Source organism: Schistocerca americana, chromosome 5, assembly GCF_021461395.2.
Source record: "Schistocerca americana isolate TAMUIC-IGC-003095 chromosome 5, iqSchAmer2.1, whole genome shotgun sequence".
Lineage (NCBI taxonomy): Eukaryota > Metazoa > Arthropoda > Insecta > Orthoptera > Acrididae > Schistocerca > Schistocerca americana.
In genome coordinates, this window is record NC_060123.1 from 417575920 (window position 1) to 417589804 (window position 13885).

Here is a 13885-nt window from a genome sequence, read left to right on the forward strand (position 1 = left end):
ATTCAGTGTGAATATGCCCTGAGGTTGTGCAGTATCCTGCTAAGCATACACCTGAAAATCACAGCAATGACTTTGGTAGCTTTTTCTGCCACTTGAATCATTTTGTTTCCTCATACTGATATTGGTGCTTGAGAGCTTTGTGTTTTGATGCTGTAGCATCATATTTCATTGACTCTCAGCAGTCATCTTTGCTTAAATTTTGTATCTCTCTCGGTACCCAAATTCATCATACATATTCTCATTTTTCATTCATTAGCTTTATAATGAGCTTCTTTTTGTTATCTTGTTAGTTCCAGTTTTCATTGCTTCTCATTTTCTTACAGTGCCATTATTTCATGACTGAAAGGAGAATAACAGAATTTCTTTCAAGAATCTATTTATGAACTTTTATCTAAGCAGTTGTTTAACATTTTACGGTCAACATCATGTTATTTTGATTGTGAACTGAAATAGGTACGGGATCAAAATGAGCTTCCATTGGACATGTCTATGAGAGGAATTGGATACTCTCTTTTGGTTTTGTCTTTATTCCATTATTTATCATAATTATATGTATGTGTCAGGAGTCAAGTTATTGTATGTCATAGAATAAATTCTTATTTCACAATTGAAATGCGCAGCAGTAATAATAATAATAATAATAATAATAATAATAATAAATTTAAGATGACAAACAAGTTATCATTTTAGTCTGTGTCTCTAGGAGATAGTAGATATGCGGTGGAGTTGCAGAAAAGTTGTTGCCAGGTATAGAAAAAAAAAATCGTAAGCTATCAGATCAGAATCAATCCTTCTCTTAACTTGCGCGCGCGCGCGCGCACACACACACACACACACACAAAAACTAACTCTAGGATTGCTCTCAGATTTCTTCCAACACATAAAAGCATTGTACCAACCACCCAGGAAATGCATTTGTGGACAGAATTAATGCACAGTATTATATAACTTTGTAAGTATATGCATGATGTATGTGCGCACATGCCTGCAAAAATCCTGAGACACAGAATGCTTTGGCTGTCACATCATCTCCTCATACAGACTCCCAAACGCACCTACCCACAGCCACATTTGGGTGTCTGTATGGTTGTGCATATCAGTATGTGTAATCACATTGTAAGAGTGGTAGCTTAAAAATTATTCATATGTGTGCCGTCAAGTGTTCCCTTGCATCACTCATCAACCAGTTAAAGAGGATACAGCACTTTTCCTTATTTTTATTTGCTGTTCCCATCCTAAAACCCCCAGAGATTAATTATCAGGAGTCTTAATTATTGTTGTAGCAATTCGTACCACACCCTTGTCCTTGTCTTGTTGTAGTAATCTGAATTACCTTGCATTTCTGCATACAACTTCACCACATACTCACTTTTTTCTTGTTTTAGGATCCTGAGTTACTTTGCATCTTCAGTAACAACTCCACCATCTCCTTGCACTCTCCATTGTGGCATTTTCCTTTCACTCCCACTGATACCACAATTTTTTATTCTGGCAGCATAGGATTTTATACTGATTTTCAACCGTGTTCATTAGCTTTACTGCAGTGTTCCACCATGCTGATGAATATGACTTTTATGAATATTGCTGTTCACGCTTAACATTAATTTACTATGATGTACATCTCCAGGGATGGGATTCTGATCATTTGGAAGGTATTGAAATTAATGTTTTCAGAATTATAAATTTATTTTACTTCCCAACAAAAACAACCAGATACAGTCCTTTTAGTTATACATGAGGCAATACAAATTAGTAATTATAATATTAAGCACTGTTAAATTTAGATATAGTAGTGGAGGGTTATTTATATTCCATTCATTTTCAGTGCAGCATATGACCATCGATCTGGAAAGAGGCGGAAACGGGGCAGTATCTTTTTTCGGAAAAAGAAGGTAATAGTATATTGAATGAAAGTCAGTATTTGTATTGCTGCTTAATATTACACTTTTATTGTGTCTGAAATAAGTGTAATATGATTTTGCATTAAATTCTTTCTTATTCATAACCTTATCCTACACTACCGCCCCCTTATCTCTCTCTCTCTCTCTCTCTCTCTCTCTCTCTCTCTCTCTCTCTCTCTCTCTCTCTTTCTTTTGACTCATGCCTTTGTGTTATTTATTTATTTATATTCAATCACTTTGCTATTTTCCCCTCAGCTACCAGTAAAAGTACCAGTGTTTCATACATCATTTGTAAGTAATTCATTGACTTCTGAATAAAATTTAAGAAGGCAAAGTTCATGGAAGTCTTGTAATCAGTAGTTAAAAATGAAAATTGAGATTTCTTCAGTTTAATTAATTGTTTAGGCAGGTTCCTGCAGTTACTGTACATTGAAATGTACTACTCGTAAGTTGATCAGTGTGGTTATCATAGTTTCTTCTCAGTGGCCTCTTCAGTAGTGTGTCAATCTGTAGTGGTAAAACTGAAAAGCTTAATGAATGCCGATCCCCAATCCTATTCAATTGGGGAGTTGTGTTTGCTCAATAATGTACATGACACTACAATATTGGTTTCACATTTTCACCCTTTTATTATCCTTAATGCCTTGTTATTGGCTCGATGACCAGTTTCTCAACTTCATGAGATTAATGGCACTCAAACTAGGTCAGTGCTCACAAACAGTGTCTAGTGGCAGAATTCATCACATAATTTATAATGTTATTGAAGCAGAGTTTTTTAGAAGCTCTTTCCACCAATTAGTAGTAGCTGTAACAAGTCATCAAAACAAAATAATTATGTATGACAAAAAATCCATTCCATTTATATTTTATATGTGTATAAAGCTGAGTGCATGTGTTTATGTTCGGGATCTCCTCCCAAACCCCTGATTTGATTTCAGCTAAACTTGTCATGGGAACAGCAGGCCTCACAAGTACCAACACTATGGGGTGTATAATCTCCTAGCTCTAATACGAGCAGATGTTTGGGCAAAATGTGTTTTTTCCAGTCCATCGAGTACGGGCTGCCGTGCATGACAGTCATGTTGTGTGGGAATAGTATTAGCCTGTCAAATGAACCTGATATGCAGGGCAGCTTACGTGTCAGGGTCAAGGAAAAGTTTTCCGGGACTCAATATGTACACTGTCCTGCATGATCAGTATACTCTGTTGGAGTAGTATTGTGCTGCTGTATCAATTTAATTTGCATAGTGGCCTGTATGTCAGTGGTAAATAAATGATTTTCAAGCCCCCTAGTGCATAGCCTGCATTGCACGACAGATGTGTTTCAGTACTATCAGCCTTCTTTATTGCACTGTATTCAGAGACTGCGTGTACTGATGAGTGTGGTTGGGTAGAGATGGAGAGGATTTGATGGACACAGTGAGGGGGAGGAGGGAATGGGTAGAGTGTGTGGAGAAGGGGGAGACACATGAGGCAGGTAGAAAAGGGAGAGGGGAAGATATTGTCAGAGGGAGGTGGGTAGGAGGTTGTGATCAGAGAGAGGCAGCAGAGAAAATGGACAAAACAAGGGGGAGGAGGAGATAGAGCAGGGATAGCAGGGCAAGATGCTAGTGCTACCGCAGGGAGCGTGCAGGGACTTGGTGGGGGCAGGAAAGGGCTATTAAGTGCTGTGGAGGAATGGAAAAGGGAGGGGATAGGAGTAGAGAAGGTGAAAGAACTTCAAGGTGCACTGGCAGGATAAGATGAGCATAGTACTGGAGTGGGAACAGGGAAAGGGATAGGTAGATGGTTGAGAGAGACTAGTGAAAGTTTAGGCCAGGTGGATTATGAGAAAGAAGAATATGTTGTAGGGAAAGTTGCCATTGTGCATTTCAGTAACGCTGTTTTGGGCTGTGAAGTGATCAATTAAAGTGAACCACATTATGTTGGGGGGCATGTTAAGCAACTGGGTGGGCCTGCTGTCTCTTGGCCATATTTTAGTGTGGTCATTCATGTGGACAGGCAGCTTGTTATCTGTAATGCTCATGTGCAAAGTGGCACAGTGTTTGCAGTATAGTTGGCAGATCACAGAGCTACTATCACAGGTGGCCCTGTCTGTGGTGGGGCGGGAGATGCATGCCACAGGACTGGAGTAGATGATAGTGGGATGATGTTTGGGATAAGTATCGCATCAAGGTCTAGTGCAGGGATGTGAGCCATGAAGAAAGGGGTTGAGAGCAGGCTTGGAATAGGGTGGTGGAATACCAATGTGGGAGGATAGTGGGGAGGATTTTAATCATTTCAGGGCACAGTGACAGGTGGTCAAAACCCTGTAAGAGAATGTGGCTTCTTGTGTTAAGGATGACCAGGTGAAGTTAATGTGGGAGGAGGTGTCAAGTTTCTGTAGGACTCTGGATGGGGTGTCCTAGTCCTCTGTCCATATCACAAAGATATCATCAGTGAATGCAAAACAGGTGAGAAGTTTGGGATTCCTGGTGGTTGGAAACAATTACTCTAGGTCACCCGTGAATAGGTTGGCACAGGATGGTGCTATATGGGTACCCGTTGCTGTTTCAGATTTGATTGGTTGCCTTCAAATTGAAAAATCCAAAAATTTGTTAGTTTGTAATTATATCACCCAAAAAAAAATTGAGCCTGGTTTCAGTGTCCAGAGACTGTGGTCACGTGTGTGTGAGTTGGTTTGCGTGAGTGTGTGCGTGTATGTTGCCTATTTTCGATAAAGGCCTTGTTGGTCAAAAGCTCACTTTCCAACAGTCTTTTTGTTGTACGTATCTGCAACTCAGCGTCTCCACTATATGGTGTGTAGCAACTATTCTTCTCATAATACTGTTACATTCCCTCCTGGATTTTCCGTTGTTTGATTTTAAAAAATATTTGTCTGGTTGTTTGTTACATGATCACAAATGTAAAAAATTCTTGAAAGTCTTGGAATTCCTGAAAATGATATCTTGCAAACATCAACATTGATAACAGGCAAAATATCATAGAGATTCTCAATTTCATGATGAATGAACTGTCTATATACATAATTAAGTTTGTACGGAACCCTCAAGGTGCTAGTCATACTTGCACCTGGACAGTTTTTTATTCTAGCTGTTCTTCACCCTGCTTTCAGGGTCATGGCAACTCTGTTTCTCTCAGTGACTATAGTTTCACTTGCGTATGTTACCTCTTGCTGAACCACTGTCTTTTAGTGTTTTAATTTTGTTTTGGTTGGTAGGTATTTTTATTGTATTTAGCCGTGTTAGCTTTGGAGCCTTTATAATTTTGTTGGTTCTTTCTTACCATGCAGGGTCTTCATTCAAGGTGTATGCCATAATTTCTCCTTGCTATTTAAATTGTTTCATATATTTATTTTTCTGTTATCTATTATTACTTAGTTTATTACTAGTGGGCCTGTTACCATCATGTCAGTCTTTTCTAATGGTATCTGGAGTCCAATTTTTTTTGCTTTATTGTGTCAACTTTCTGGCTTCTTGTGTGTTATTAGCTAGTAACACTAAATCATCTGTGACTCCTAACAATTTAAATTTGTTTGATCTTTTATGGTTCCAATTTGTTTTTCCTTAGGATTTTCTTTGTAACATTGTCTCAGGGAGTATTCCAGAACAGTTGAAGAGTAGTTGTAATTGACTGACACCCAGTCTTAATCCTGTTGCAATCGTAAATGGCTCAGATAGTTCTCTGAATTGATAATCTCAAAGACTGATATTACTAATGTTTTTGTGGCAACTGGTAATATCATGTGGTAGCAAAAACCTGTGCATTTTTGCCTTATTTATGCACAGAAATAATGCTGGCCCACTAATTTTGAGTCTCCTTAGAGATTACAGGTACTACATTACATAAGCACTTAAAGTATGAAAATATGCTTCTGATGGTCCCATGTTTTAATCTTACTCTGTACAGTATTTAGAAATTTTGGAAGGTCTGACTAAAATGACAAGAACCCCAAAGAATTAATAGTGAACATAAAGCTTTTAAGGTCCTGCTTTGTATCAGGCAGGTGCATGCCCATGAGCTGAAAGGTTTCTGTTATCATCTTCTCATTGTTAAGTACAGAAGTTAGGATTTTCATGATGTCTGAAATAAGCAGCAGTACATTGCATGAGTTTATCTTGTAAGGTTCCTTCTTGCCGCTTCTCCCCACAAGGGAGTCTCTAGCAAGATTTCTATTATCATTCTGTATATTCTTGTAGTAGCCAAATTCATGCCACAGTATGTTTGCACTGACTGTTCTGGGAATACCAAATTGTGGAAGTGATTATTTCATTCTGTTCTAGGGATTTCTATTGCTGAAACTTAGATTGTCTGTTGTAGTATAAATCATTTATAATCCGATGTGTTAAAGTTGCTTTGATAATTTACTTCTCCTTTAGTATAATAAAACATTTAAAACTGTCATTTGTGTTAATAGGACAAAACGAAGAAAGTTCCCCATCAGTGGGTTTCAGCGTGTTATGGATCTGCACATGCCTGTGATTGGTGCTCCAAACCTGTCACAAACAAACCGGCACTATACTGCGAGAGTAAGTACATCATCAGAGTCACAATAGAACAATATATTTCATAACATTGTAATTGAAGAGAGTGTGTTTTATAATTTTATTTTATGTAGTAATAATTATGAATCCATGACAACAATGGTGTTAAAACAAGCATTTACAGTATAATGATGCCTGCTAGCCCCTTATCATGTTTGGCATTGGTATATTCTTTAGTTGAATAGGCTACTGGTACATCTTTAACTGTCAACTGAAATGTCCTCTGCCTACAGTTTGCCACTGCTGTTGTTATGAATAAAGTTTATTAGCAACGGGGGTCAAAGACTTCCAGTATAAAGAGCCACCCTCATTCTGCTAGTGGCCTTATCAAAGAGGACTGAGGAGAGGGTAGACATACAGAACACTTCCTTAACCTTATGGCAAAAGATGGAAGAATGAACAATGGCAAAAGATTGAAGAATGAGCAACGATCAACAGCATGAATGCAGAAGTCATTTGGTATCACTGAATTCAAGACACTCAATGTGTATCCAAAGGAAATGTGGCTGGTAAGTGAAAACATTTCGTGATGATGTCTCCATTCCCAAAAGATTTTCCTCCATTTGAATCTCCAACAAAGGAATACTAATAGGAACATGGCTTTGCAAAAAATAGTGAAAGAGTAAAGCTCTATGAAGTGGAGCATGAAGTGTCAGAAGACTGAAGACTTGAGGAGACAATGAGCAGAAACTGGAAGACCAGCTTCATATTTGACGGAAGGTAATTGAAGAAACACATGTGGAAGTAAGCTTAAGAAAATGTGAGGTAGCAAAAATCAGTAGGGAAAATGAAAAAATGAAGGATATAAGTTGTGTTGGAAACATTATTAAAGAAACAGATGCTTTTGAACATTCATGAAGTAAGCTAACAAGGAAAGGAAACATCAAGGAAGAAACTTTGGAGAGGATAGAAAATTGCTCAAAAGTTTATTATTGTGTATCAGACATAATTAAGAATTGGAAAATAGGTGTCAAAGCAAAGATAACTTTATACTGATCACATTATCAACAAGTTTTGACCTATGGATCAGAAGACCATACGGGAAGACCAGAGCAAATTGGAGAGACCAGTTAAAGGATTGAGTGAATCTCAGAGTACTACAGTAGGAGGAAATGCTGAACGATAGACTGTGAGATAAGACGGCAGCAAAAAAGAAGGCAGACGCAGGTGAAGTGATCCTTGTTTCAGAAATAAACTGCTTTCAACTGTATATAAACTTTTCTTTTTATTTACCGGTCGATGACCAGTTTCACGATATCAGATCACATCTTGAAGTGTACGTCTACAAGATAGGAAACGTGTTGTTGTTGTTGTTGTTGTTGTGGTCTTTAGTCCAAAGACTGGTTCGATACAGCTCTCCATGCTACTCTATCCTCTCCAAGCCTGTTCAGTACCTCAGCATTAGTTACATGATCGACCCATCTGATCTTCAGCATCCTTCTGCATTACCTAATTTTGAAAGCGTCTATTCTCTTTTCATCTAAACTGTTTATTGTCGATGTTTCACTTCTATACATGCCTACACTACAAAGAAATACCTCCAGAAAAGACTTTGGTAACACTTATATCTTTATTTGAAATTAACAAATTTATCCTCTTCGGAAATGCTTTTCTTGCTAGTCTACATTTTATATCCTCTCTCTTTCGACCATCGTCAGTTATTTTGCTCCCCAAATAGCAAAACTCGTTTACTACTTTAAACGTCTCATTTCCTAATCTAATTCCCTCAGCATCACCCGATTTAATTAGACTACATTCCATTGTCCTCAGTTCGCTTTTGTTGATGTTCATCTTGTATCCTCCTTTCAAGATACTGTCCATTTGTTCAGCTGCTCTTCCAAGTCCTTTGATATCTCTAACAAAATTACAATGTCATTGGCAAACCTCAAAGTTCTTATTTCTTCTCCTTGGACTTCCTACTCCAGATTTTTCTTTTGCATCCTTTGCAACTTGCTCAATATACATATTGAATAATATGGAGAATAGGCTACAACACTGCCTCCACTCCCTTCTCAACCACTGCTTCATTTTCAAGCTCCTCATCTCTCAAAACTGCCATCTGGTTTCTGTACTAATTGTAAAGAGCCTTTCACTCCCTTTACTTTACTCCTTTCACTTTTAGAATTTGAATGGGAGTAGTCCAGTCAACAGTGTCAAAAGCTTTTTCTGTATCTACAAATGTTATAAATGTAGGTTTGCCTTTTCTTAACCTATCTTCTGTGGGAAGTCTTAGGGTCAGTACTGCCTCTTGTATTCCAATATTTCTCCGGAATCCAAATTGATCTCCTCTAAGGTCAGCTTCTATTCATTTTTCCATTGTTCTGTAGAGAATTCATGTTAGTATTTTGCTAAACTGATAGTTCGGTAATTCTCACAGTTGCAAGTGCCTGCTTTCTTTGGAATTGGAATTATTATATTCTTCTTGAAGACTGAGGATATTTCACATGTCTCATAGATGTTGCTCACCTGGTGGAAGAGTTTTGTCATGGCTAGCTCTCCCAAGGCTATCAGTAGTTCTAACTGAATGTTGTCTACTCCTGGGAACTTGTTTTGACTTAGGTCTTTCAGTGCTCTGTCAAATTCTTCAGGCAAATTATGTCTCCCATCTCATCTTCTCCTACGTCCTCTTCCATTTCCATAATACTGCCCTCAAGTACATCTCCCATGTATAGACCTCTATATGCTCCTTCCACCTTTGTGGTTTCACTTCTTTGTTTAGGACTGGTTTGCTGTCTGAGCTCTTGATAGTCATAGAGGTGGTTCTCCTTTCTTCATAGGTCTCCTTAATTTTCCTGTAGCCGGCATCTGTCTTTCCCACGTGATATGTTTCTACATCCTTACATTTGTCCTCTAGACATTCCTGTTCAGCCATTTTGCACTTTCTGTTGATCTCACATTCTAGATGTATGTAAGTCTTTTGTCTGCTCCATTTACTGCATTTTTATAGTTTCTCCTCTCATCAGTTAAATTCAATATCTCTTGTGTTACCCAAGGATTTCTGCTAGGCTTTGTCTTTTTACCTACTTGATCCCCTGCTGCCTTCACTATTTCATCTCTCAAAGCTACTTATTCTTCTTCTACTGTATCTCTTTCCCCTATTCTTTTCAATTGTTCCCTGATGCTCTCTCTGAAACACTCTACAGCCTTTGGTTCTTTCAGTTTATCCAGGTCCCATCTGCTTAAATTCCTACCTTTTTGCAGTTTCTTCAGTTTTAGTCTACATTTCATAACAAATAATTGTGGTCAGAGTCCATATCTGCCCCTGGAAATGTCTTAAAATTTAAAACCTGGTTCTGAAATCTGTCTTACCATTATATAATCTATCTGAAAACTTTGTGTCTCCAGGCCTCTTCCACATATACAACCTTCTTTCATGATTCTTAAACCAAGTGTTAGCTATGATTAGGTAATGCTCTCTCCAAAATTCCACCAGGCAGCTTCCTCTTTCATACACAGCCGAAAGCCGGTTATTTCTGAAACAGGAAGAAGAAGAAGAAGAAGAAGAAGAAGAAGAAGAAGAAGAAGAAGTGATAACCATTATATTGGGAGTAGTATTGACAATGCAATGGGATCCACTTGTAGCGTGTACGTTTAGTCTGAAGATGATCATTGGCTGGTCAAAACCAGTGATGGCATTGTGATGAAATGCTTTTGTGAAAATGTCATAAAAATGTAAAAAATGAAACAATAAATTGGGAAGAAGATTTGCGATTTCTGATCATATGAATATAGGGTAGAGTCTACAGCAGCAGAAAATAGTATAATGGGATTAAGAACTGTTACACAATAAGGTTGCTCGTGGAGTAAGGAATAGGAAGTTAAGAAAACAGTTAGCTGCTGTGAACTGTTCAGTTTGACAGCAAATCAGCACCAACTACAGCATCTCAGGTATTCATACCAACATCAGGAACCAGAGATGAAGAGATAGAAGGAGTATATAAGGGTATTGAGTAGATAACTCTGAATTTGAAGTGAGATAAAAATATAATAATCACAGGGAATTGGAACACTATAGTAGAACAAGGACTTGGAGACAGGGTTACAGGAAAAGAATGGGCTAACCAGTAGGAATGAGAGAGGAGGAATACACATTAAGTTGTATGATCAATTGGGCTAAACAGTAGGAATGACAGAGGAAGAAGACACCTTAAGTTCTGCAATCAATGCCAGCTAGTAATAACACACTCTCTCTTAAAATGTCAAATTCTGCATTTTAATGCATACCCAGCAGCAAATAGAAACCTCATCACAATTTAGTAGTGATGGAGAGGAAGAGGATCAGTTTGTAAAAAAGTAAGATACTTTAGTGTTGAGGCATGATGAGTGCATTTAATGTTCTCTGAGGTTGTAGGTACTGTGATAATGAATATGACAATAGGCGCTTCAGTTGAAGAGGAATGGACATCACTAAAAAGATGTTGGACTGACAGATATGGGTAAGAAAAGTAAAGGCTTGTGGTATTATTGGCAGGAAGGGCAGGTTCAGCTGCTTAGTTGCAATGGTATTTCTGTCCTTCGTGCACAACTGCACCTTTCCTGTGTGAAGTGTGAGAGTTGTGTGTTAAAGTTTATGTGTTAAGTATAGCTGACTGTAATGGGTGTGTGCGCACTGGCCATGCCAAGCATTACTTGACTTTGGTGGAGAAAAAGAATTGCGCCTATATAAGTGACTTGTGATGAAATCAGTAGGGAGTGCAGCAAAACTGAAGTTAAATGGCTCTAGGAAAAATATGAAGAAATTGAAAAAGAATTGGTCCTCAGAAGGGCACATTCAGCATATAAAAAATGCAAAATAACTTTTAGTGAAACTAAAAGCAAAGATGACATCAAGAGTACAAAAGAAAAGACATGGTCAAATGCAGAAGAGACAGCAGATTGGTGAAAAAAGTACACTTGGTACCTCTGTGCTGATGTGATAGAACAACAAATGGGTCAGGATTTGGATGACATAGGTGATTCATTATTGCAGCCAGCATCTGGCAAAACTTTATAAGGCTAGTCATCAAACAAGGCAGAAGGATATACAACATTCGTTTGAAATGTCTAATGTCATTGGTGGAAGTGTCAACAAACAAATCTTCATGTAGAACGCGTGAGACTGTAGACACTTTCAAAAGAATATTGTCCACACAATCTTATAGGTAATGAAAGCAGTGAAATCCAAGAACTGTCACATAATTGGCCTAACAACTCAAGCATCCAAATTGCTGGCAACTATAATATCATAAGAATGGGAAAGAAAATTGAGATTGTGTTAGATGATGGTCAGTTCAGCTTTAAGGAAGGCAAAGGTTTCATGAAGGCAGTTCTGATGTTGCCCTTGGTAATGGAGACAAGATTTAAAAAAGTCAAGCTACTCGTGTAATTTGTCAGTCTAGAAAATTATATTGCCAATATAATATGGCGAAAAATTTTTTTTAGATTTTCAGAAAAATTGGTACAAGCTGTAGGGAACGACTGCTATGTGTTCAAGAACCAAGAGGCAACAATAAGAATTGAAGATCATGGGAGAAGTGCTCAGATTTAAAAAGGCCAAAAACAGGGGTGCACTCTTTCTTCTCTACTGTTCAGCATGTACACTTAAGAAGGAATGGTGGATATATAAGAAAATTTCACAAGTTGGATTAAAATATTGCTGATTACATTGCTATCCTTAGTGAATTGCAGGACCTGTTGACTGGAATAAAGAGTGTAGTGAATACACAATATGGATGGAAAGTAAAACAAAGAGTGACTTTTAGTAATAAGGAGCAGCAGAAATGAGATTAATGATGAACTTAACATTGAAATTGGGCATCATACAGTAGCAAAAAAGAAGAAATTCTAGTGCCTTGGAAGCAAAATTACAAATGATGGAATAAGCATGAGAGGATATAAAAACAGACCAGCACAGGCAAGAGTGTATTCCTCACCTAAAAGAAGTCTACTAATATCAAACATAGGCCTTAATTTGAGGATGGAATCACTGAGAATTTTTATGCTGAGCACAGCATTGAACAGGAGCGAATTTTGTACTGTGGGAAAACCCAAAAGAAGAAAAACAAAGCATTTGAAATGTGATGCAACAGAAAGACACTGAAAATTATGTAGACTGGTAGGATAAATTGTGAAGAGGTTCTGTCCAGGATCGGTGAGGACAGCAATTTGTGGAAAACACTGATTAGATAGGACAAATGTTAAGATATCAGGGAATAACTTGCGTCATTGCAGAAGAGAAGGTAGGGGTCAAACTGTGTAGGGAGAGCCAGAAATTGAAATATACATAACAGAAGAGCTTTTTGTCTGCAGCTTCGTCTGCATAGACATATGTCACATATATTTCACACTCATTTAATACATTCCATAAATATTTCTACACACACTTCAGCTGTATCACTAGCAAGTTTCACCCTGTAGTTTTGTTTGAATTCTGAGGAAACTTGTAATTTTCCAGTGACTCACTGTTGTTTCAAGAAAAAAGGACTGTTGCTGACAACTATCTGCTTCTCCATGGTTTTACACAATGCAACACGAGAGAGGATGTTAAGTGTATCTGTGTTATTGAGCTGTATGGCATGATTTTTGCCCCTGAAACGTGATGAGGATGTCATTTGCTCACTGAGTGCTCTTTCTCATGATGTGGTTGATGCACTGAGCAATGCAAATAAGTCAGATTGCATGTTATCCCTTTAAAATATTCCATGTCAACTAAATACAGGAAAGCAGTATGAACAGGTCATTTTCAGACTTTTATATACACCATCCCTTCTCATCATCACCCTTGCCCGTAATGGAAGTAGGTGCATCTTAGTCCCACAGTATTTTTATACACTTAATGAGCCATGTGTGTACTAAATGTGGGTGAAATTTCTCCAGACATTCCAGAATTTTGCTTTTATTTCATGACTTTTCACCTCAAACCCTCATCCAAAGGGGTGGTAAGCATGTTTTACTGTCACGGTAAATTATCCCAGATAGCAAATGATTCATGTGTCAGCTCTGACAGTTCTGATAACAATTCCTACGCTGATTTCTCACTGTCTTTGCATCCATACCACCACTTGTTATTTCCACCTCTAGGGATGAAACTTCGTTAGGACTGTTACCAGTAAGTCTAGCATCCCTAAAACTATTGATTCAGTGCTAATATCAGCTTTTACTGAATATTTTTGTATTCACTTCTTGTCATCCCCTCCCCAGGGATGGTTGTTGTTTATATTTCCACCTCAATATCTGTATAAAAATAATTATAGAAATAGTGAGTCATATATGTACAAAATTTGATTAAAATTGCTCCAGTTGTTCCTCAGTTAAGCTTCTATGTCAGCCCCTTTTTCACTCCTACCCCTGTGGGTGGCAGGTGGTTCTTACACTCACAGCAGCCTTCTTGAGCATTCACACAACAACTCATCAAAGTTTCATTGGAGTAGACTGAAAGGTAAGGAACACATGGAAGACAAA

At 37.9% G+C, this 13885-nt stretch overlaps 1 protein-coding gene across 1 annotated transcript in view; it reads left to right on the forward strand.

Moving 5' to 3' along the window:
* LOC124615354 (rho guanine nucleotide exchange factor 18) overlaps positions 1 to 13885 on the forward strand; it is a 591378-nt gene that overhangs the window by 333936 nt on the left and 243557 nt on the right. The window contains exons 10-11 of the mRNA XM_047143164.1: positions 1826 to 1892; positions 6319 to 6430. Coding sequence (XP_046999120.1) covers positions 1826 to 1892; positions 6319 to 6430 — 179 coding nt within the window. The remainder of the gene's footprint in view (positions 1 to 1825; positions 1893 to 6318; positions 6431 to 13885) is intronic.